Genomic DNA, 21,339 nt, shown 5'->3' on the forward strand with positions numbered 1-21,339 from the left:
CTGATATCGCCCATTCTATTCTCTTATGCTTGCATTAGATTTTGCTACTGTAATTGATTGCTCCTATTCTGATGCATAGCCTGTTTTTGCTACCTGCTTTCATACCTTACCTGCTTATTCTAAACTACTTAGTATAGGCTGGTTAGAGATCCATCAGTGACCCCCATCTTGTCCCAGTTGCCCCGCTTTATGTTCGATGACTCGATCAACGTGATCGACGTATAGGCCCCAACACCGCACATCACCCCCCCCCCCTTAGTTGTACGACTCTGCAGAGTTACTATCGAGTGCCGAGGGTGATACCTCATTAGCACTTCTTATGTTAACCCTGCAGTGTAGCTATTCAGTCGTGGTCATCGAGGGTGATTCCTCCTTGACCACTCCCGATAATGACTCTGTCGTGCAACCCCTCGAGTGTGGACCAACGAGGGTGATTCCTCCAAGTCCACCTTGATGGTTACATCGAGTGGGAATCCGTTGAGGGTGATTCCTCAGGTTTCCCCCTTGGTGTTAGACACACGGTTACTAAAGACAGGTCGGCCCTGAGGGATACCCACGCGAGCATATTTGCGAGTGATGAGGAGTCAGGTTGACCTGGAGGGTGCCCACGAGATAATTACGAGGCGTGGCCGGGCATTCTTAGCCCTTGCCGCAAGTCCTCGAGATGGGTCGACGAGGTCACATCTTTCGTGAGTCTGCTTGTTACCGCACGTTCCTAATCCACTATGATTTGGATATTTGATCCGAGGGGCCTCTGGCCTGATAGCACTAACCATCACGTGGGCATAGTATGGGCGTTCTGCGTCGTATGCATTAGCCGAAGCTTAATAGACGTCATGCGACTGAGCGGCGCGCGCCGGGTTGGACTGCGTAAGCACCTGCCTTTTTAAGGAGGTAGCTAGGTCTACTCCCGGCTGCGTACGCAACGTGCAGGAGCGTCCGGGGCGATGGCCCAAGACCCCTGGGTCATAGGTTTAGTCCGGCATGCTCACCTCTCTATTAAGCCTAGGTCGGGTTGCAGCGTATCGTTTGGCCGAGGCCGGGCATGACCCAGTAAAGTGTGTCCGGCCAGAGTTAAGCGAGCATGGTGGGTAAGTTGGTGCACCCCTGCAGGAAAGAAAACATCTATCGATAGCCTGTCCTGCGGTAATGGACGCTCGGAGTTGTATTCCGATCGATACAACTAGAACTGGATACTTGTGATGAGAAATGGATAGTATGGCTCTGGGATTGCTTTCTGCAGGGAGTCGAGGAAGAATCTCTGTGCGAGGTTGATAACACTACTACTACAATACATTATGTTGATCTGTATTCTTCTAAATGTTGCAAGATGCTTGAAGGTGCTGAAGATGCTAGTCTTCGATAGGACTAGGCCTTCTCTCTATTCTGGCATTTCTGGAGTCCAGTCCGCATATACAGCCTCCCTTTGATAATGTTGCATATGTAGTGTAGATCCTTGCTTGCTGAGTACTTCGGATGAGTACTCACGGTTGCTTTGCTTTCTTTTTCTCCCCATATCCATTTGATGCAACCAGATGACGGAGCCCCGGAGCCAGTTGTCCTCGCCGACGACTACCACTACTACCCCGAGGGCGGATACTGCTATGAGTTGGCCGATGACCATGAGTAGTTAGGAGGCTCCCAGGCAGGAGGCCTTGCCTTTTCGATCATAGATGCTTTTGTGATGGCCTTCTTAAGGCAAACTTGTTCAACTTATGTCTGTACTCAGATATTGTTGCTTCCGCTGACTCTTGTGTATTCGAGCTCTCGAGGCCTCTGGCTTGTAATATAAAGCTTGTATTATTTTAACATGTGTCTAGAGTTGTGTTGTGATATCTTCCTGTGAATCCTTGATCTTGATCGCACACATTTGCGTGTATGATTAGTGTACGATTGAATCGAGGGCGTCACAACTTGGTATCGGGGCCGACTGCCTGTAGGTAGCCCCCCTTCCAACTCCTTGGCCGAAGTCGAGTCCAGTCACTACAAAAAACTTTTACTAACATGGTTGTGTGTCTTACGGGCCCACGTCGCCATTGGGTGGTATTAGGATCTTTTACTCCTTGTCTATACTCTAGGACTCTGATCTCTCTTCCATTTGGGTTAAACGAATTTACTAACTCTAACATTAGGATCCCGTGACCACATTCACCCCAAAATTGGATAAGCCATAGTTATTCCTTAGAATAGTATTCTAAATAGTACAGACACTATCGTGTTGACTACTATGTGGTATCCATCGTACCTCTTTCACTATGCATGTTTCATCATGAATGATCCTTCGTCTTTACAAATGCTCGATGCCGAACTACCCCTGTTACATGTTAGCAGGATGGTTTAGACCCGCTGGTCGTGGCCTTGGTGCCAATGATCCACCATCGCCCGAATTCTTTGCTGGAATGATGCAACAGTTTGAGCTGAACCGCCAGTTCATGGAAGGAATGATGGATATGTTTCCTCGTCCGAATATGAATCAACAGCCAGCCCCAGTAACTCTGCAGGACTTCTTGCGCCTCAACCCGACCATCTACCGCAGCTCAACTCAGCCCCTTGATGCTGATGACTGGCTCCACGACATCACGTATGAAATGGAGTCTGCTAGTGTGGCCCCTGCTAGCTACATCACCTTTGCACCATTCTTTCTGAAGGGTCCCGCTGCTCAATGGTGGGACAGCCACAGGTGGACCCTACTTGCTGGAACGGTCATCACTTGGCCGGATTTCCAAGCTGCCTTCCGTGCTCCATTTATTCCTCAGGGAATCATGGACAGGAAGAAGCGTGAGTTCCGCAACCTCACCCAAGGCAACAAGTCTGTAGATGCTTATCAGCGGGAATTTTTGGACTTGTCCCGCTACACTGAAGAAGACATTGCTACTGATGCTCGCAGACAGGAAAAGTTTCATGATGGACTTCACCCTGATATCAAGCTAGCACTGCTTGTTCATGACTTTGTTGATTTCTCCACCTTGGTGAACAAGGCTATTCAGGTTGAGACTAGTCTTCAGGAACACCAGGGATCCCTCAGGCGAAGCCGTGACGCTGGCTCATCTTCGGGCTCGTCAGCATAGAAGCGTCGGATATGGATCCCCCACAGCATGTACCGCCCAACTGCACCTGCACCAAGACAGTCCTATGTTGCACCTCGTCTGCCTCCTCCACCACAGAGGTAGCCTCTTCGAGTTGTACCACCCCAAGCTCCTGCTCCCAACCCCAATGATGGTCTATGCTTCAAGTGTGGCCTTCCAGGTCACCGCTCCAGGAACTGTCCTCAGAATCAGAACCAACTGGCTCTTCCTGCTGCGGGTCGTGGTAACAATGAACCCCGCAACAACAATGCCCGACCTTATAGTCGTGGGCAGGCTAACAACATTGATCTGAATAAAGCTCAAGACCAGCCTGCTACTATGATGGGTACTCTCCTTGTTAATTCAGTACCAGCTTCAGTTTTATTCGATTCAGGAGCATCGCATCCATTTTCATGTCAGAAAATTTTGCATACGCACACAACATTCGATGCGAGCCCATGAACACTCCAATAGTGGTACACACCCCTGCGGGCCGATGTCAAACTACCATGATTGGTCGCGATGTTCCCGTTGAGATGGAAGGGTTGGAATTCCTTGTTTCTCCCATTATTCTGGAGTCTTCCAATATTGACCTCATTCTGGGAATGGAATGGTTGAAAGCACATACTACCTCTATCGTTTGCGCCACCAAAGTTGTTCATCTCCTACATCCTTCCGATGAGATAGTAAGCTACCATGCTCAGATTGTTCAAAACAATGAGGCACGACTTCATGTCTTGAATGCGTTGAACGCAGCACCTCTTGAGGGAATTGAAAAGATTCCAGTCGTTCGCGACTTCCAAGACGTCTTTCCAGAAGAACTTTCAGGAATACCCCCTGCTCGGGCTATCGAGTTCATCATCGACTTGAAACCAGGCACCGTTCCTATCGCCAAACGACCCTACAAGATGCCACCTCATGAGCTCCTTGAACTTAAGGAGGAAATCGACAAATCTCCTCGCAAGGGTTTCATTCGTCCAAGATCCTCTGCTTGGGGAGCACCTTCTCTCTTTGTGAAGAAGAAGGATGGAATGAATCGTTTGGTCCAAGACTATCGTCCTATCAACCAAGATACAATTCAGAACAAATATCCCCTTCCTCGGATCAATGATCTGTATGATCAACTGGCTAGTTCATCGATATTCTCTAAACTCGACTTGAGGTTGGGTTACCACCAAATCTGTGTTCATGAAGAGGATATTCCAAAGACCGCATTCCTCACTCATTATGGTTCTTACGAGTACACCATCATGTCTTTTGGCTTGACCAATGCTCCAGCAACATTCTCCCGTCTGATGAACTACATATTCATGGATTACCTCGACAAGTTCGTCGTAGTCTATCTGGATGATATCCTGGTATATTTGAAGAACAAAGAAGAACATGCCGAACATCTTTGACTTATTCTAGAGAAGCTTCGAGAACATCAACTTTATGCCAAATATTCCAAGTGCGAATTCTAGTTACCCGAAGTCACCTACCTTGGTCATGTCATCTCCAAGGATGGTATTGCCATCAACCCAGAGCGAGTTCAGGCTATTCCTGACTGAACCCCTCCGAAGATTGTCAAGCAAGTCAGAAGCTTTCTCGGACTAGCCAGCTATAGTCGCCGCTTTGTCGAGAACTTCACCAAGATCGCCAAGCCACTGACCAATCTGCTACACGAAGGCGTTAAGTTTGATTGGACTGAAAAGTGTTAGGAAAGTTTCCAGGCACTCAAGGACAAGCTGGCATCTGCCCCAGTGCTTGGTCCCCCTGATTCTCGCAAGGACTTCGTCATCTATTGCGACGCTTCACGTCAAGGATTAGGATGTGTCCTAATGCAAGAGCGCAGGTTGATTGCTTATGCCTCCCGTCAAGTGCGTCCTCATGAAGAGAACTACCCAGTTCATGACCTCAAGCTTTCTGCGGTTATCTATGCACTAAAGCTATGGCGATAGTACCTTCTCGGTAATCGTTGCGAGATCTTCACCGATCATCAGAGTCTGAAGTACTTGTTTACTCAGCCAGATCTGAACCTCCATCAATAGCGATGGATGGAAGCTATTGCTGACTACAACTGCGGTGTATGCTATACCCCTGGCAAGGCTAATGTAATGGCCTATGCCCTGAGCCGTAAGTCTTATTGCAATAATCACATGGTCTTCAAAGCTCAACCCCGCCTTTATGAAGAGCTATGCAAGCTGAACCTTCAACTAGTTCCACAGGGTTCTCTGAATAACCTTGTCCTGGAACCAACTCTTCTGAAAGCAATTAAGTCTGCTCAAGCCAAAGATGCTCACATTGATCTGATGAAAAAGGATCTTGCCTTAGAGAAATCCAGAGATTTCTCACTTGGTGAAGATGGAACCTTATACTTCAGAGGTTGCATTGTAGTACCCTAGTTCGAGCTTATGACAGAGAAGGTGATGAAGGAAGCGCATGACACCCCTCTCTCTGTTCATCCGGGGAGTACCAAGATGTACTTAGACATTCGTCAGAAGTATTGGTGGTCCAAGATAAAGCAAGACATTGCTCGATATATCGAAGAGTGTGACGTTTGCCGTCGCGTCAAAGCAGAACATCAGAAACCGGCTGGACTTCTACAACCGCTTCCGACTCCTGAGTGGAAGTGGGATAAGATCCAAGTGGACTTCGTCACTGGCCTTCCCAAGTCTCAGAAAGGTAACGATGCTATCTTTGTCGTCATCGACCAATTCTCGAAGGTTGCTCACTTTCTGCCAGTCAAGGAGACAATCACTGCTAGTCAATTAGCAAACTTGTATATCTCCAGAATTGTGTCACTCCACGGCATTCCGAAGGAGATCAGTTCAGACCGCAGCAGTATATTCACTTCAAAGTTCTGGGATAGTTTCCAAGAGGCAATGGGAACTCATATTACCTGGAGCACTACTTATCATCCCCAATCCCAAGGCCAATCGAGCGAGTCAATCAAATTCTTGAAGACATGCTTCGGGCTTGTGTTATTTCTTTCGGCAAGAAGTGGGAAGAATATTTCCCTTATGCGGAGTTCTCTTATAACAAGAGTTATCAAGCCAGCTTGAAGATGGCACCCTTCGAAGTGCTTTATGGACGTAAGTGTTGAACCCCTCTGAATTGGTCAGAAACTGGGGAACGGACGCTCATTGGTCCAAACATTATTCAACAAGCTGAAGTGTAGGTTCGCATTGTCCGGGATAATCTCAAGGCGGCACAGTCCCGCCAGAAGAGCAACTATGACCGGAAACACTGGGGTTCAACTTATCAACCTGGTGAACAAGCTTATCTGCGTGTCACTCCTTTGAGAGGCACTCATCGGTTCGGAGTCAAGGGCAAGCTAGCTATGCGCTATATTGGTCCCTTCCGCATCCTCGCCCGTCGTGGACTGGTGGCTTATCAATTGGAGTTGCCACCTCAGTTCTCTCACGTCTATGACGTCTTCCACGTGTCGCAACTTCGTCGATGCTTCAAGGATCCGGAACGTGAAGTGGATCCGGAACTAATTGAAGTTCAAGATGATCTCACATACAAAGAGAATCCGATCCGCATTCTTGAAGAAGCTAAACGTCGAACCCGCCAGAATGTTACCAAGTTCCTCAAGGTGCAATGGTCGAATCATACTAAAGATGAAGCCACTTGGGAACGCGAGGATAACCTCCGTGCTGAATACCCCGATCTTTTCCCTTCTACCTCTTAATTCTCGGGACGAGAATTTCTTTTAGAGGAGGAGAGTTGTAACACCCCTGTGTAATGATGCTACAGTAATCCTTGGGGTTAAGTTAATCCTTTTGCTAAGCAAGTGTTTGTTCATCATTGTCTCTTGTTTCTTTCAAATTCCCCTTTGAATGCAAATTCAAATGCTAAGTGAATTTCTAAATTGCTCAAACATGAAAACTAAAATGTTCATCATGTGCCAAATAATCCATAACTAATATTGGTGGTGAACCAACATTTTTTTGCGAAATGTTTAATTGGCCTAATCTACTTAAATTAGTGACCTAAACAATAGATTAAATGCCTTATTAATTTATAAAAATTGCAAACTATTTCAAAAGTCTCACAATCTTTTTGTGGTAGTGCACAATAATTCTTTGAAATTGTTTTGGCCAGTGGCATATTTTTTGCAAAGTCATTTGTGGCTAAAAGAAAAAGCAAAAGTTGCTGGAAAAAGAAAAAAAAGAAAAGGAAAACAGAGGGGAGAGAAAGCCCCTGCCCCACTTGGGCTTCGGCCCACGCCCCCTCCCCGGTCGCTCTCCCCTCCCTCCTGTACCCCCGGTGCGCGCCGCTACAGGCGCTCGTCGCCGCCCGACCACCCCGCCGGCAACACCGCGGGTGGATAAGAGCAACCGCCCCTCCGGCTCCTCGAGTCCTCCCCCACCTACCTCCACCCACTCCCCGTCCATTCCCCCATTCCTCCTCGCCTCTCCCCCTCGTTCCCCATCCACCTCCGAGCGCCATCGCCGCCGCGTCTTCGTCATCTCCAAGGCCACCGTTCCTTCGACGCGGCCTGGCCGTGCTCGTCGGCATCGCCGTGGACTGCCGCGTCCTCTGGAGCCGCTGGAGGGAGCCGAGGAGCTCTGCATCGCCCGAACACGTAATCGTCTTCCTCGGGTCGCCGGCGATCCCCTTCTTCCCTGGCGACATTCTGCTGCTCCTAATCTCCCAAGGGCCATCTTGCATGCCGCACGGTGAACTCCTCCTCGTTAATCCCCTCGCGTGACATAGTTAGCTCGACGTCTCGCCCGTGAGCTCACTGCCGCAGTTCACCTCGCCCCCGTGCCATGGTCCGTCTCGTGCTCGCCTGAGCACGGCATCGAGTTCTTGGTACTCCCAGGAGCCCAACGGACCGTGCACGTGCCTCCCCGTGCCCCTAGCTCCGTCTCCGCCAACCTCCCGAAGCCGCCCGCCATGGCCGCCGCCTGTGCTCCATGCTAACTCCGGGGCGCCCACGACTGCTTTGGGCGCGCTCCAGAGCACCCGCGGTGCCGCCCCGTGCCCGCGTATAGCCGCCCCGCCTCGTTCTCAGTCGAGGCCCGTGCGCAGCCGCCGCCCCTGCTCGACGCCGCCATCATAGCAGCCCGCCTCGGCCCGAGCTGAGGCCACCGCTGGACGCGCCGCTCCTCCCGCTTCCGAACGAGCACGGCCGCACTCGAAATGGCCGCCTGAGGCCGTTTTCCGGTGAGATCCGAGCCGCGCCGCCGCGTTTGGCGTCACCGGCGACGTGCCGCCGACCGCCACTTACGTGGCACACCTGGGGCCACCCCTGGGTCACTGCCAGCGGGCCCCGCAGGCCCCGTTGACTGGGTTGACCCAGTCAACGTGCTGGGCATCTTTGTGACGCTGACGTGCGGGCCCCACCGCTTAATCCTCTAATTAAACATTTTATTAATTAAAACTAATTAGTTTAGTTAACTAATTAGACTATGACAGGTGGGGCCTTCCTGCTAAATAACTTTGTTTAGTTAGTTTTAAAACTCTGTTAGCTCTCTGTATATGACATGTGGGTCCCACTGGACCCATAGGTCAGTTTTGACCTTGTCACCGAGTCTGTTGACTGCTGACATCATCCCCATGCAATGTTGACGTCATATTCCTTTTCTGTCAATTTTGTTAATTTAAATAATTTCAAAAAATGTTTAAAACTTTGAAAATTCGTAGAAAATAAACCGTAACTCAGATGAAAATGTTTTCTACATGAAAGTTGCTCAGAAAAACCCAACGAATCCGAATAGGCGGTTCGTTCATCTGTCACATACCCCTAGCATGCTGAACATGGAACCGTCCCCTCTCTTCCACCTGTCCGGAATCCGTCTAACGCCGGGAATTCATCCTCAGATGTTTTTCCCCTCCATCTGCAACGTGTAGTACTACGTTAGGTCGACCCTAGTTCTGCATATCGTCATGTCATGCTTAGTGATGCATCTGCTTGCTTATATTTACTGTTTCTTCCCCCTCTTCTCTCGAGTAGACCCTGAGACCGATGCTGCCCCTGTGATCGACTACGTCACCGACGACTCTTCTTCCTTTGCAGCAGAGCTTCCAGGCAAGCCCCCCTTTGATCATTCCGATATCGCCCATTCTATTCTCTTATGCTTGCATTAGATTTTGCTACTGTAATTGATTGCTCCTATTTTGATGCATAGCCTGTTTTTGCTACCTGCTTTCATACCTTACCTGCTTATTCTGAACTGCTTAGTATAGGCTGGTTGGAGATCCATAAGTGACCCCCATCTTGTCCCAGTTGCCCCGCTTTATGTTCGATGACTCGATCAACGTGATCGACGTCCAGGCCCCGACACCACACATCACCCCCCCCCCCCTCCCTAGTTGTACGACTCTGCAGAGTTACTATCGAGTGCTGAGGTTGATACCTCATCAACACTTCTGATGTTAACCCTGTAGTGTAGCTATTCGGTCGTGGTCATCGAGGGTGATTCCTCCTTGACCACTCCCAATAATGACTCTGTCGTGCAACCCCTCAAGTGTGGACCAACGAGGGTGATTCCTCCAAGTCCACCTTGATGGTTACATCGAGTGGGAATCCGTCGAGGGTGATTCCTCAGGTTTCCCCATTGGTGTTAGACACACGGTTACTATGGTTACTATGAATTTACACTGAACCATGTTACTAAAGACGGGTCGGCCCTGAGGGGTACCCGCGCGAGCATATTTGCGAGTGATGAGGAGTTGGGTTGACCTGGAGGGTGCCGCGAGATAATTACGAGGCGTGGCCGGGCATTCTTAGCCCTTGCCGCAAGTCTTTGAGACGGGGCGACGGGGTCACATCTTTCATGAGTCTCTGCTTGTTACCGTGCGTTCCTATTCCACTATGATTTGGATATTTGATCCGAGGGGCCTCTGGCCTGATAGCACTAACCATCACGTGGGCATAGTATGGGCGTTCTGCATCGTATGCATCAGCCGAAGCTTAATAGACGTCATGCGACTGAGCGGCGCGCGCCGGGTTGGACTGCGTAAGCACCTGCCTTTTTAAGGAGGTAGCTAGGTCTGCTCACCGGCCGCGTACGCAACGTGCAGGAGCGTCCGGGGCGATGGCCCAAGGCCCCTGGGGGCATAGGTTTAGTCTGGCGTGCTGACCTCTCTATTAAGCCTAGGTCGGGTTGCGGCGTATCGTTTGGCCGAGGCCGGGCATGACCCAGTAAAGTGTGTCCGGCCAGAGTTAAGCGAGCATGGTGGGTACGTTGGTGCACCCCTGCAGGGAAGAAAACATCTATCGATAGCATGTCCTACAGTTGCATCCCGATCGATAGCATGTCCTACAATTAGAAACGCTCGGAGTTGTATCCTGATCGATACAATTAGAACTGGATACTTGTGATGAGAAATGGATAGTATGGCTCTGGGATTGCTTTCTCGCAGGTTGTCAAGGAAGAATCTCTGGGCGAGGTTGATAACACTACTACTACTTTACATTATGTTGATCTGTACTCTTCTAAATGCTGCAAGATGCTTGAAGATGCTGAAGATGCTAGTCTTCGATAGGACTAGGCCTTCTCTCTATTCTGGCATTTCTGGAGTCCAGTCCACATATACAGCCTCCCTTTGATAATGTTGCATATGTAGTGTAGATCCTTGCTTGCTGAGTACTTCAATGAGTACTCACGGTTGCTTTGCTTTCTTTTTCTCCCCATATCCGTTTGATGCAACCAGATGACAGAGCCCCGGAGCCATTTGTCCTCGCCGACGACTACCACTACTACCCCGAGGGCGGATACTGCTACGAGTTGGCCGACGACCATGATTAGTTAGGAGGCTCCCAGGCAGGAGGCCTTGCCTTTTCGATCGTAGATGGTTTTATGCTGGCCTTCTTAAGGCAAACTTGTTCAACTTATGTCTGTACTCAGATATTGTTGATTCCGCTGAATCTTGTGTATTCGAGCTTATGTATTCGAGCCATCGAGGCCCCTGGCTTGTAATATAAAGCTTGTATTATTTTAACTTGTGTCTAGAGTTGTGTTGTGATATCTTCCCGTGAGTCCTTGATCTTGATCGTACACATTTGCGTGTATGATTAGTGTACGATTGAATCGAGGGCGTCACAGTTCTGATAGGATTGTCATCAATGATTGCATCCAAGCATGTTACAAAATGCTATCCGATTTGGTGAACGGTCGATTTTCCTTTGCCAGCAATGGTTTATTAATTAGCATGAGAAGAAGAGGTGTCTGTTCGAAAGCATTCCTTCAGAATAGATGCAATGGCAGACGATCGACTTTTCCTTTACTAATGATGGTTTGTTAACATGGAAAGAAGAGGTGCCTCTTCCATAGCATCTGTACAGAACAGGTGCCTTTTGACAATAGAGAGAAGGGACATGACTATCCTTACCAAGCACCTTTTTAGCGAGAATGAACATGATTGTTTTGTTGCCCAACCACTGACTGGGAAGGATATTCTATATGCATAAGCGAGTCATCCGCATTAACTTATTTATATCTCAACATGCAAGAATGCCACTTCACCAGACAATTACGCATGGGCAAAGCCCACCTCAACATGCAAGAATTCCACTTCATCGTACAATTATGCATGGGACAAAGTCCAACTCAACATACAATCATGCATGGAAAAAGACCTACCAAAACATTCAACCATGCATCGGAAAATGGTTTCCATTCAATTATTCTATTTATATTCAATCAATGTTCAGGATGTCGGTAACTTGTAACTGCTTAGTTGGGTGAGGAGTAGGGATTAATCGGCGAATCGGCCTATTAACTGAATTTATCGGTAACCCATTTATCGATAGGTTAATTAGGGTCATATCTGTATATCTTAGCTACATATAGCAATAATGCAGCAGCAACAATAAAGGAGAGGCAATAAGAAGCAGCAACAACATATAGCACAGTGCAGGAGCAGCATATAGCATAGCACAAAGCAGATCAACATATAGCACAAACTGCTTGGGGAGGGGGCGGCGACCTGAAGCAGGAAGAAGGGATGCGAGCTCGGGGAGGGGAAGGCGAGCTCATTTGCCGTGACGGTGGTGCTGGTCTCGAGAGGGGGCGGCGAGCTCGAGCAGGAGGAAGAGGCTTGGTGCCTGTATCCTTGAGGATGCAGGCAGCTCTAGCGGATGGCGCTGGCACCTGCTCCTGCTCCTAGCCTCCTCCAAAGAGGGTTACTATGGGAGGGGCGGGTGAGAAGTGAGGGAACGGGCTGACCTAAAACACCCAATTTTGGGGTAAAGGAGGGAATGGGCCAAAATTTTGAAGCCCAAATTTCCCTTTCCCTTTATTCAGTTAACGCGATGAGTTAACACGATGGATAAAGTGTAATCCCATCTGATTCAGGATTAACTAGCCGATTAACTTAAATATCGGCCAATATTTACAACAGTGTATTCAATAAATTGTTATAACAATATATATCAAGTATAGTAAGTCATATGTATTTTAAATTTTAGTTGCCATGTTATCAATCCAAATTTTCATCAACCAATTTCCGCAGCAATACACAAGGTATCCTCTTGTTAATCATAGTGCTCGGGAAGGGATAGAAACGCCAAATCAACTGCTGTAACCACTGCGAATATACCGTTAAGGATAAAATTGATGAATTACATACAATCACCACGGCAACATCCCCAATATGACAGCAGCCAATATACTACCTACATCACCGACTGCGACCCCCCCCCCCCCCCCCCCCCCCGGCTAACACTTTTGCCGCCTCTGTGAAACACAGACTATCACATTCAGCTATATGCATGACTTTCTTCAATTTTGCTCTTATACTCACTAACCTCTCAGTACAGCAGAGCAGAGTGGTGCAGCTTCCTGCAAGCCAGCTCCCATCTTCTGACAAAAATGCTCACCATTAGGCTACATAAGTGGGAAGTACATCAACAGCATCATCGTCGCAGGAGACTCACGAACCCTAGATACCAAGCTTTCACCGGGCGAGCATCAAGTAGCCTACCCCAGGATTTTAGTCAGCCTGTGTTCAGTGTTGTTGAGCCTGCAAGAGAAACATTTTGGTCCATCATCTTTTGCCTTTTCATGAAGACGGCGTACAGAAGCTCATTCCAGGTATCAGGAACTCCAGGCAAGCACCAATGGCTGCAATCCTGCCTGTGCAGAGGTACAGGTCCTGAAGGGCTGAGGTATACTGAGAGGTGACCATCTTTTCGCTGCGCTGTCATCTGTGTCACGTTCAATATAGCTAACCCAGGCAGCTTGGGTCTGATGCTACTCCCAAGAAAATTATGCACAGGTTGAAGCATGTCAGCCCATTCCTCCAGTGATTTAACTGGTGTCGCATCAGGAAGAGTTTCCAAGTGGCAACTCCCTCCACTCCTCCAGTCACCACCTCTGAGGAAAACATTGATTACTCTAGTTAAAGATCAGTCAATTTACTCATGTATTTAAATAGTTAAATAGATTAAAAAATATCACGAACAAGAGAAATTAATGCAATGTTTGATAGTATAGAAATCAGGAAGCCAACATTTATTTGCCTTTGAAGTGCTTATATAACCCACACTGTCATGTATTTGGTAAAATTGCAAAATGACTGGTGAAAGATGGATCATATATTGAACAATATGTTTTGGTGAAGTGAAATTCATAAAGCTTCAAATAAAAAATATAATGAGTAAATTCCGACTCCAAAATTTATTGTGTCAAGCCAAGCAGCCTGTGGTGATTGTTTGGGGCCTTGAAACATAAGCATTCTCAACGAAAATGCTTTAGCAAGGAAACATAAAAAAGGAAGACGTAGGGTTGATAAGCCGTTCATTATACAGACCTGAAGTGCACAGGAGCATAAGTACGGAAGATGACGTGGGTCTTGCTTGTGTTAACTTCTTTGTGAAGCCAATTGAATAGTGTTCGTATTGATTTTTGGTACGCATCAGTAACAGTCATCTCCATCTTGACCTCACTTCCTTCTTGGAAATAGGCACCCCTGGTACAGACAAAGTAACCCTAGTTTTAAGTCGATTATGGCAGATGCAATTGTGGTGGTTCCACAAGAAATGAACTACAGGTAAAGATATATCTCACATAGATCAGGTTGTGGACCAGAAATCGCATACTATTAAGTTCTATGTATGTTTTATTAAAGAACAAAAGAGTTCATAGGCCTATTTTTTAATGTATTTAGCTGTAACCACATCTTAACATTCCATACCCTCAGTAGTTTCATGAATCATGCTATCACAATTCTGTTAAACAACTATCAGAAAAGTATACACGTGAAAAATTACAAGAGTGTGTATACTAATCAAATGCTACTCTGCTGGTGCGAATACTAATCACCAGTAGATGTTAATTTCGAATATGAAAGGTGAATTCGTGAACACGAAGAAGGTGATGGTAAAAAAAAAAGGACGGCGTCTACAAGAAACATTTAACACTGAGACAGGACAAGTTATTGAGTCAATATAATGTATATTCCTAGTTGCTTACCCTCTGATAGTTTTCTCGTAGTTCCACCAATGCCCAGTGTTAAAGATCAAAATATCAGCACTGCTCCACTTACCGCGGCCCGACATCCAATCCATGGCATCCACCCTAACTGTGTACTTAACAACCTTAGGGGCTCCAGCTGGTGCACGGCCTTGAAGGACTATAAAAGGAGATCTGTAATACTCCACAGTGCAATTGTAGTCACTAAACTTGAAAATCAAGAAACCCATGTGCTTTGTGATGGGACTCCCATTAATTTCATAGATGGACTTCTTGTTAGGAACAGCACTAGAGAGCATACAAAGCAGAGACTCCCATTGGTTCCTTCCAATTGAATCACCAACAAATACCACCCTTCTATTCCGTAGCTTCTCGAGCATAAATTTGGCATCAAATCTAGGAAATGGGAGGAAAAAAGATTTAAGTTAGAAGCTGAGAAAAATTATGCTTAGAGGAGAAAAGCATATTGTTCAGGTTGTTCCGCTCACATAGACATGATTAGCAGTAAGCAAAATCATGAACTTACATAATACAGAGGAATTGATGATCAGCTGTTATTTCTAGGATTTCAATTTGCAAAGAGTTTCAAGTTGCTCAATGGCGCTGGCACTCAGTAAGATCATTACTGTGATTATTCTAAGTAAAGGTGGATTATATCACAATTCACAAGTACCACATGTCTGAGTTCAAAGTTCATTACAATGCACTGCTCTTCAGTTTCACCATAAAGGCTCACGATTTGTCTGTCCATTAGTGATGTGCTAAGCACAGTAAACTATTTGCTGCAGTCACAGACATACACATTATAAGATCCAACACATGCACCTGTCCTCTTACATGTTGCAAACATGCGGATTTCCTAAATTACACCATCATCGACACAAATTAAATGGCAACAAATAGTGGCACGATGTGTTGTTATTTAGCTACTCATGCAATGATGATGACCCATGGTAAAGCATTGCTACAGTCAGCACTGGCCCCATGTAACTAACATCATCCCTAATTGTTTGGTAGTAAAACTATACGACATAATGCTGCTGATGGTATTAGATGGCGATTTGTTTCACAAAAATAATTTTGGGTGAGACTTGTATTGCCTACTGAGACATCATTTTCTAGAAAAATAAATTTAAGTATTAACTTCACCTAAATTGGGTTGTGTTACCCAAAGAAAAAGAAATCTGCAAACATTCAACATTCTACAATTGCATGAGGATTCCCATCAAATTAACTACCCTAACATCGCAATATTCCAGCATAGCTATGTAAGATGTGTTCGAGAAAGAATAGCTCTGTGAGATAGACTATAATTGTAGTTAGGAAGGACAACGAAATAACTTCAATTAAAGGCTATTCCCATGCATGAAAACAAGAAATTTAACTAAGAAAGCTAACCAACAATATATCCCACATTTCACAGTGCAGCTGAACATAACGCTAACAATAGAAATACCAGAGGACTTGGCAAATTACAGGAAGAGACCACTTCCAATCACATGTGGTAAGAAAGATGGCAACATCATGTCAGACCCAAATAATTGAGCAATATCATTATTTTCCCGAAGGCTAACTCAGCGCATAACATTATTTCCCCGAAATAACTAATTATTTACCCGAAGACTAACTCGGCACATAACATTATTTTCTAAGTCAATAAGAGCAAAGAGTTAAAGGGTATTCACAATTGTACCGTGCAGTGCTGACTCCTAAGGTGAGACGGTCACCTGCGGCACCTTGTCCGGATAATCTAATACTCCCTCCATCCCAAAATAAATAAGTGTTGCTGAGCGACACTTATTTTGGGATGGAGGGAGTATTAAGTAGGGTTAAGATTATAAAATGCACACCCATGGATCCACATCTCACAAGTCAGAACTACTGCTGCAATTTTAATTCCCATTATATAGAAAATGCACCATGCTGATTGCTAACTCTGGGCATTGTTAATTCAATCAGAGCAAAGTGTGAAAAGGTGAGTTCCCAATCGAACTGTGTACTACCAATTCCTAAGGTGAATCGGTCATCCGCAGCACCATGTTCGAATAATCTAATGTTTAGTAGGGTTCAGATTATAAAATGCGCACCCATCTCACAAGTCAGAACTACTGCTGCAATTTTAATCCCCATTATGTACAAAATGCAACATGTCGATCGATAGATTGCATCACGTTTATTTAATAAAGCCCATCCTAACCTCTTCTTTTGAAAGTGCTGGAAAATCCCAACTGGAAACTATAAACTGCAAAGCCAACATATCCACGTGACCAAGGACCCGTGATGGATTGGAACTTGGGAATACAAATGCGATTTGTGCATTCATCTCACCAGAGAGCGCCACGTAATGACAGATAATGAATTTAAGGTTCTAGTGACTATGAGATTTTTCTTACACAACAAGCTTGGCAAAACTACAGATTCAAGCCGATTCTTAAAGGGAAATGTCACTAGTAGCAACGGCACAAGCAAGAAGTAGTGAAGTTCAACCAACCTGGGTAGATCGCAGCGCGACGGCTGCCACCGCCATTTGACATAGGAAGCGTCCGGCCGGCCGTTTTCCGAGCACCGGAACCCGACGTCTAAGAAGGGGCAGTCCTTGGACTCGTAGAGCGGGTAGGTGTCGTCCCACACCCAACTCCCGTCGAACAGGTCGCACTCCTCCCCTACCACCATCGCCGCCGCCGCCGCCGCCGCCTTCTTAACGGCGCCGCTCCCCCTCACCGCCGACGGCGACGGCGACGCCTCGGCCGCGATGGAGACCCCGCCGCTCCAGAGCCTCCTGGGCGCCGCGAGCGCGTAGTCGACGGCGGCGGAGCAGCGGAGCGAGGCGGCACAGACGAGCAGCAGCAGCGCGGCGGTGGCCGTGGCCACTACAGCGAGCCCCACCATCCCGGCCTTCTCCAGCGGCCTCCTCATCACCCGCCGCGCCAGCCGCTTCGTCGGCGACCCCACCATCGCCCCTCCCCTCCCCTCCCTCGCGAAGCAAGGAGAGAAGAGACCAACAGCACGGGCAAGAGATCTCCTCCTCCTCTTCCTCCTTGGCCGGCCGAGCGCGAGCAGCCGGCTAGCTAATCACGACTCACGAGCCCCCGCGGCTTGAATTAAAGGAGTGGGAAGTTGGAGGAAGTGGGGGAGGAAGAGGAGGGGAGTTGCAGAGAGGCCGAAGTTTATGAGACGAGACGGGGATGTGGACGAGCGGGGGAAGGAAGCAGCAAGCGAATCATCTGCGTTTTGATTTGGGGGAAAGCGATGCGTGTGGGGAGTATTTGGCATGTACGTACTACGACGGCTAGTTCCAAGTACCCCGTTCGTTCGCCATGATGAGCCATTACGGCATTACGGGTTAAGTGGTGAGGGGCCGTGGAAAGAGGGGCAAGGTAGAAGTGGAGGCGGGGGAGAACGCTGGATGGGAAGCCTGCAGATCCGGACGTGCCGGCTAGGATTGGTAGGAGTAATGAGTTGGTAATCCACAATCAAATTTTATGCTAGTACTAGTACTAGTACTAGTATGATTGGAAGTACCAGTACTCCAATTATCATCAAGTTACAGCATGCAACTTCTAATCCTTGTCATTTGCTCACCATATCTTTTTTCGATTTTTTTTAATTCATTTGATCACCATATATGGTTTCTACTTTATAGGGCATGTGTGGCTTTTTTACTCCTTAATTTGATTAACGAAGCATGTGTTATATGTCACCAACGATAGATTTACGTTCGAATGTAGGAAAGAAGATTGTTGTTTCTTGTGAGGAAAACATGTTAGTCAAAATGGCTCCTTGGCATTATTGAAATATATATTGCCCATTTCTCATCATGAGTTCGCACTTTTTGGTCAATTGACTGAAACATAAATTCAATAGTGTATCAGTGCAAGAAGGTATCGAGTTCAAGATCAATAGTAATAGTTACGGCCTACATCGACTCCACGTCTAGGGTCTAAAGGAGTCTGCACGTGAGAGGAATTGTTGAAAGTATATTGTCAGCGTCCCTCCACCAGCTCGGACTTTTAGATGAAATAGTTGGAGCATGCATTCAATAGGCGACACATGCAAAAGCACAGCCAGTCCTAGGGGAGTCTATGTCGGGGCACAAGTTGGATTGACATCATGCACATGCAGGTAGATAGTGGTCGTGTGCTCACCGGCGAGGGCTTTCCGTGACCTCGTCGGATACGGGGATAACGTGGCTGGCTACGACATCGCTCACGAAGACAAGGAAGCAAATTGACCAGTGTGCATGGGGAAGGCTTTTAGTTTTGATCGCCACCCATATTAGGCACCTAGTCAAACTCGAGACACGGAGCTGCGTAGTCGCCAACAAGGGCTCACCAAGACCTTGTAGGAGGCAGGGATGTCGATGCTACCTGAGGAGATAAGATTTGAAGGAGGAGGAAGCCGACAACATATATATTTTTCCAAAATATCCACACATGAATTTTTAGAATTTGCCAAAGAAAAAGATATTTGCCAAGAGGGGAGCCATCAAAATAGGAAGTTACATAAAAAAAGAATTGAGCGTGATGGAAAATAAGGCGCTTTAACAATTATGGCACTAAGGGGGTCCGGGTATTACATAATTCTTCAAGCTTGGTGAGCTAGCAAAGCAAGATTGAAAAGCTCAAAATCACGAAAAATTGAGGCTACCCAAGAACTGAAGTTGTGGCATAGAATCCCAAGATACTCATGCGGGCTTGCGGTTGACATCTTTACTGCCCCGCCATAACTTTCAGATAAGTGAAGCCAAATGTTTACATAGGACTCTTGGAAGTTTGAACCATGACATTAAATATACTAGAACAACTTTGGCCACAACCTTTATCAAAACTTCTTTACCTGTAGCCGACATGGTCTTCTCGATCAAACCAATAACCTTTTTCAGAGTCTTATCTTTGTGGTAGTTAAAAGAGACATTCCTTGAAGAGCCAACATCTTAAGGCAACCCTAGGTACCTTTCACTCAAGGATTCACTAGGCACATGAAGGATATTCTTAATCAACGGACGGGTATCATTGGGGCAACCCTTACTAAAAACATGATGATTTATCACGATTGATACGTTGTCCATAAGCCCGTCAATAATTATCCAACAAAAGAGACACCTCATCCCATCTCCTAGTGCCTTGACGAGCAACAGGTTGTCATCTACAAACAAAATGTGATTAACTGACGACTTTAATGCTTGCAAGGTTTGATGACTGAACACTAGATTTCAAAAGACATGAAAGGCCCTCTGCTGCCAACAAAAAGAGATATGGTGATATTGGATCACCTTGATGATACCTCTCCTAGGTTTAAAAGACTCCATTTTTACCATTGAACAACACTGAAAAGGATACTAAACTGAGCATACCCATGATAATGTCAACCCATCGTGAACAAAACCCTAGCTTTGCCATGACTGCTCAAAGAAAATCCCAATCCAGTCAGTCATAGGCTTTCGTCATATCAGGCTTTAGAGCACAAAGTCTGTTCTTTTAAGCTTTGTTCCATTTCATGAAGTGTAAGCACTCCTACCCAGAAATGATATTGTCGATGATGAGCCTTCCAGGCACGAATGTAGGATTGCTCTTCCGATATAATGTATGGATGATCTAATTTTTCGAGGGGCAACAAAACTTTATCTAACTAGAAAAACTTCAGGAATACAAATAATGTCTGGTAAAAACAAAAGCCATATGTGACGACCAAAAGGTAAAGTAGTTGTTGTCTTGAGAGGCTATGAACCCCAACATTCAAATCTCTCTTTTCATGGATGAACTCCACTAACAAGAAATCATGCATCCTTCCTTTTATGTCTTGTATAGTAGTTGCAGAAACCCCGATGTATTCCCCCTTAAGAGGTGCAATCATTGCCATATAGTCTGTTGCAACTTGAACTCTCTAGTAACCCATATCTGCAACTAAGGAGAGCGCCTCATAGCCCGCCATTGCTTCTAGGATTGCCGAGTCTTTCATATCTGAAACTGATATTGTTGACGCTCCATGGTAGACACTTGCACCATCTCGACAAATGACTGCAACAACACCATGATCTCCGTTTTTTCCCACAACGGCATCCACATGTACTTTCCCTGACCCCTCCGCAGGTGTAATCCAACGTGGTGACTGACGTGAGGTAGGTGGTCTCTAAACAGGTTCTTCCACTCTCAGCATCTCTAAATCTGCAAGGTACCTCTTGGAGGGTCGCGTAGCAGAGAACAAAAAACTTTTGTACTACGCACCAGCCCAGGACCACTACGAAGATGCATACAAGGTTTGATCTGATCATTACCAATCCGTAGTGCAGTGGAAGTAGAGTAGGCGAAGAGCATTGGTGCAGATCCTCGCAGCTAGGATTTTACAACCTCCCAACCCTGAGGATGTTTGATGTCTATTACACAACCTTCTTCTTGTATACGTTGTTGGGCCTCCAAGTGCAGAGGTTTGTAGGACAGTAGCAAATTTCCCTCAAGTGGATGACCTAAGTGAAAGAGCATGCGGTGCCCCCATGTTTGGTTTTGGTAATTGATGACAATCTCTATGGACTAATGGTTGCCTTGAGTTATATTTGAAGGATTTGTCCATAGGCATTTCTTGAAGTCCATGTGTTGGTTTCAAGGAATTTATGTGGTGACCAAGGTGTTATTAAGGAATTATCCAAAGATTGGTCATGTGAGAGTAGAGCTTATTGCAAGCATGTCTTGAAGAAGAAGATTGTGTGATCATTCATGTTTACCTTCAAGACATCATCCAAATGAAGAGAGTTGGAAAGAGTCAAGGTTGATCAAGACTAAGTCAAGAGTGAATCAAGTTGATCAACACACAAAGCGCACAAGATGTACCGAGAGGGATCAAGCGATCCCATGGTGTGGTAAGCATTG

The 21,339-nt window shown here is 46.5% G+C and overlaps 2 protein-coding genes across 2 annotated transcripts; one reads left to right on the forward strand and one right to left on the reverse strand.

Moving 5' to 3' along the window:
• The first annotated feature begins 2,588 nt into the window (after positions 1–2,588).
• Positions 2,589–3,068, forward strand: LOC141022714 (uncharacterized). The gene has a single exon (XM_073498974.1). The coding sequence runs from the start codon at positions 2,589–2,591 to the stop codon at positions 3,066–3,068; it is 480 nt and encodes a 159-aa protein (XP_073355075.1).
• A 9,490-nt stretch (positions 3,069–12,558) lies between these two features.
• LOC109735709 (protein trichome birefringence-like 11) lies at positions 12,559–17,829 on the reverse strand. The gene is made up of 4 exons (XM_020294912.4): positions 16,968–17,829; positions 14,477–14,872; positions 13,815–13,973; positions 12,559–13,378 (listed from the first exon to the last, which is right to left on the reverse strand). Exons 1-4 carry the CDS (start codon positions 17,429–17,431, stop codon positions 13,000–13,002), a joined length of 1,398 nt encoding a protein of 465 aa, XP_020150501.1. The 5' UTR covers positions 17,432–17,829; the 3' UTR covers positions 12,559–12,999.
• Between the last annotated feature and the right edge of the window lie 3,510 nt (positions 17,830–21,339).

This window comes from Aegilops tauschii, chromosome 5, assembly GCF_002575655.3.
Source record: "Aegilops tauschii subsp. strangulata cultivar AL8/78 chromosome 5, Aet v6.0, whole genome shotgun sequence".
NCBI lineage: Eukaryota > Viridiplantae > Streptophyta > Magnoliopsida > Poales > Poaceae > Aegilops > Aegilops tauschii.

Coding starts and splice junctions, on each gene's coding strand:
- LOC141022714 (XM_073498974.1), top strand. CDS start 2,589: ATGGAGTCTGCTAGTGTGGCCCCTGCTAGCTACATCACCTTTGCACCA.
- LOC109735709 (XM_020294912.4), bottom strand. CDS start 17,431: ATGGTGGGGTCGCCGACGAAGCGGCTGGCGCGGCGGGTGATGAGGAGG. Junction 14,873..16,967: donor TCGCGCTGCGATCTACCCAG/GTTGGTTGAACT, acceptor CCCATTTCCTAG/ATTTGATGCCAAATTTATGC. Junction 13,974..14,476: donor TACGAGAAAACTATCAGAGG/GTAAGCAACTAG, acceptor TGTCTGTACCAG/GGGTGCCTATTTCCAAGAAG.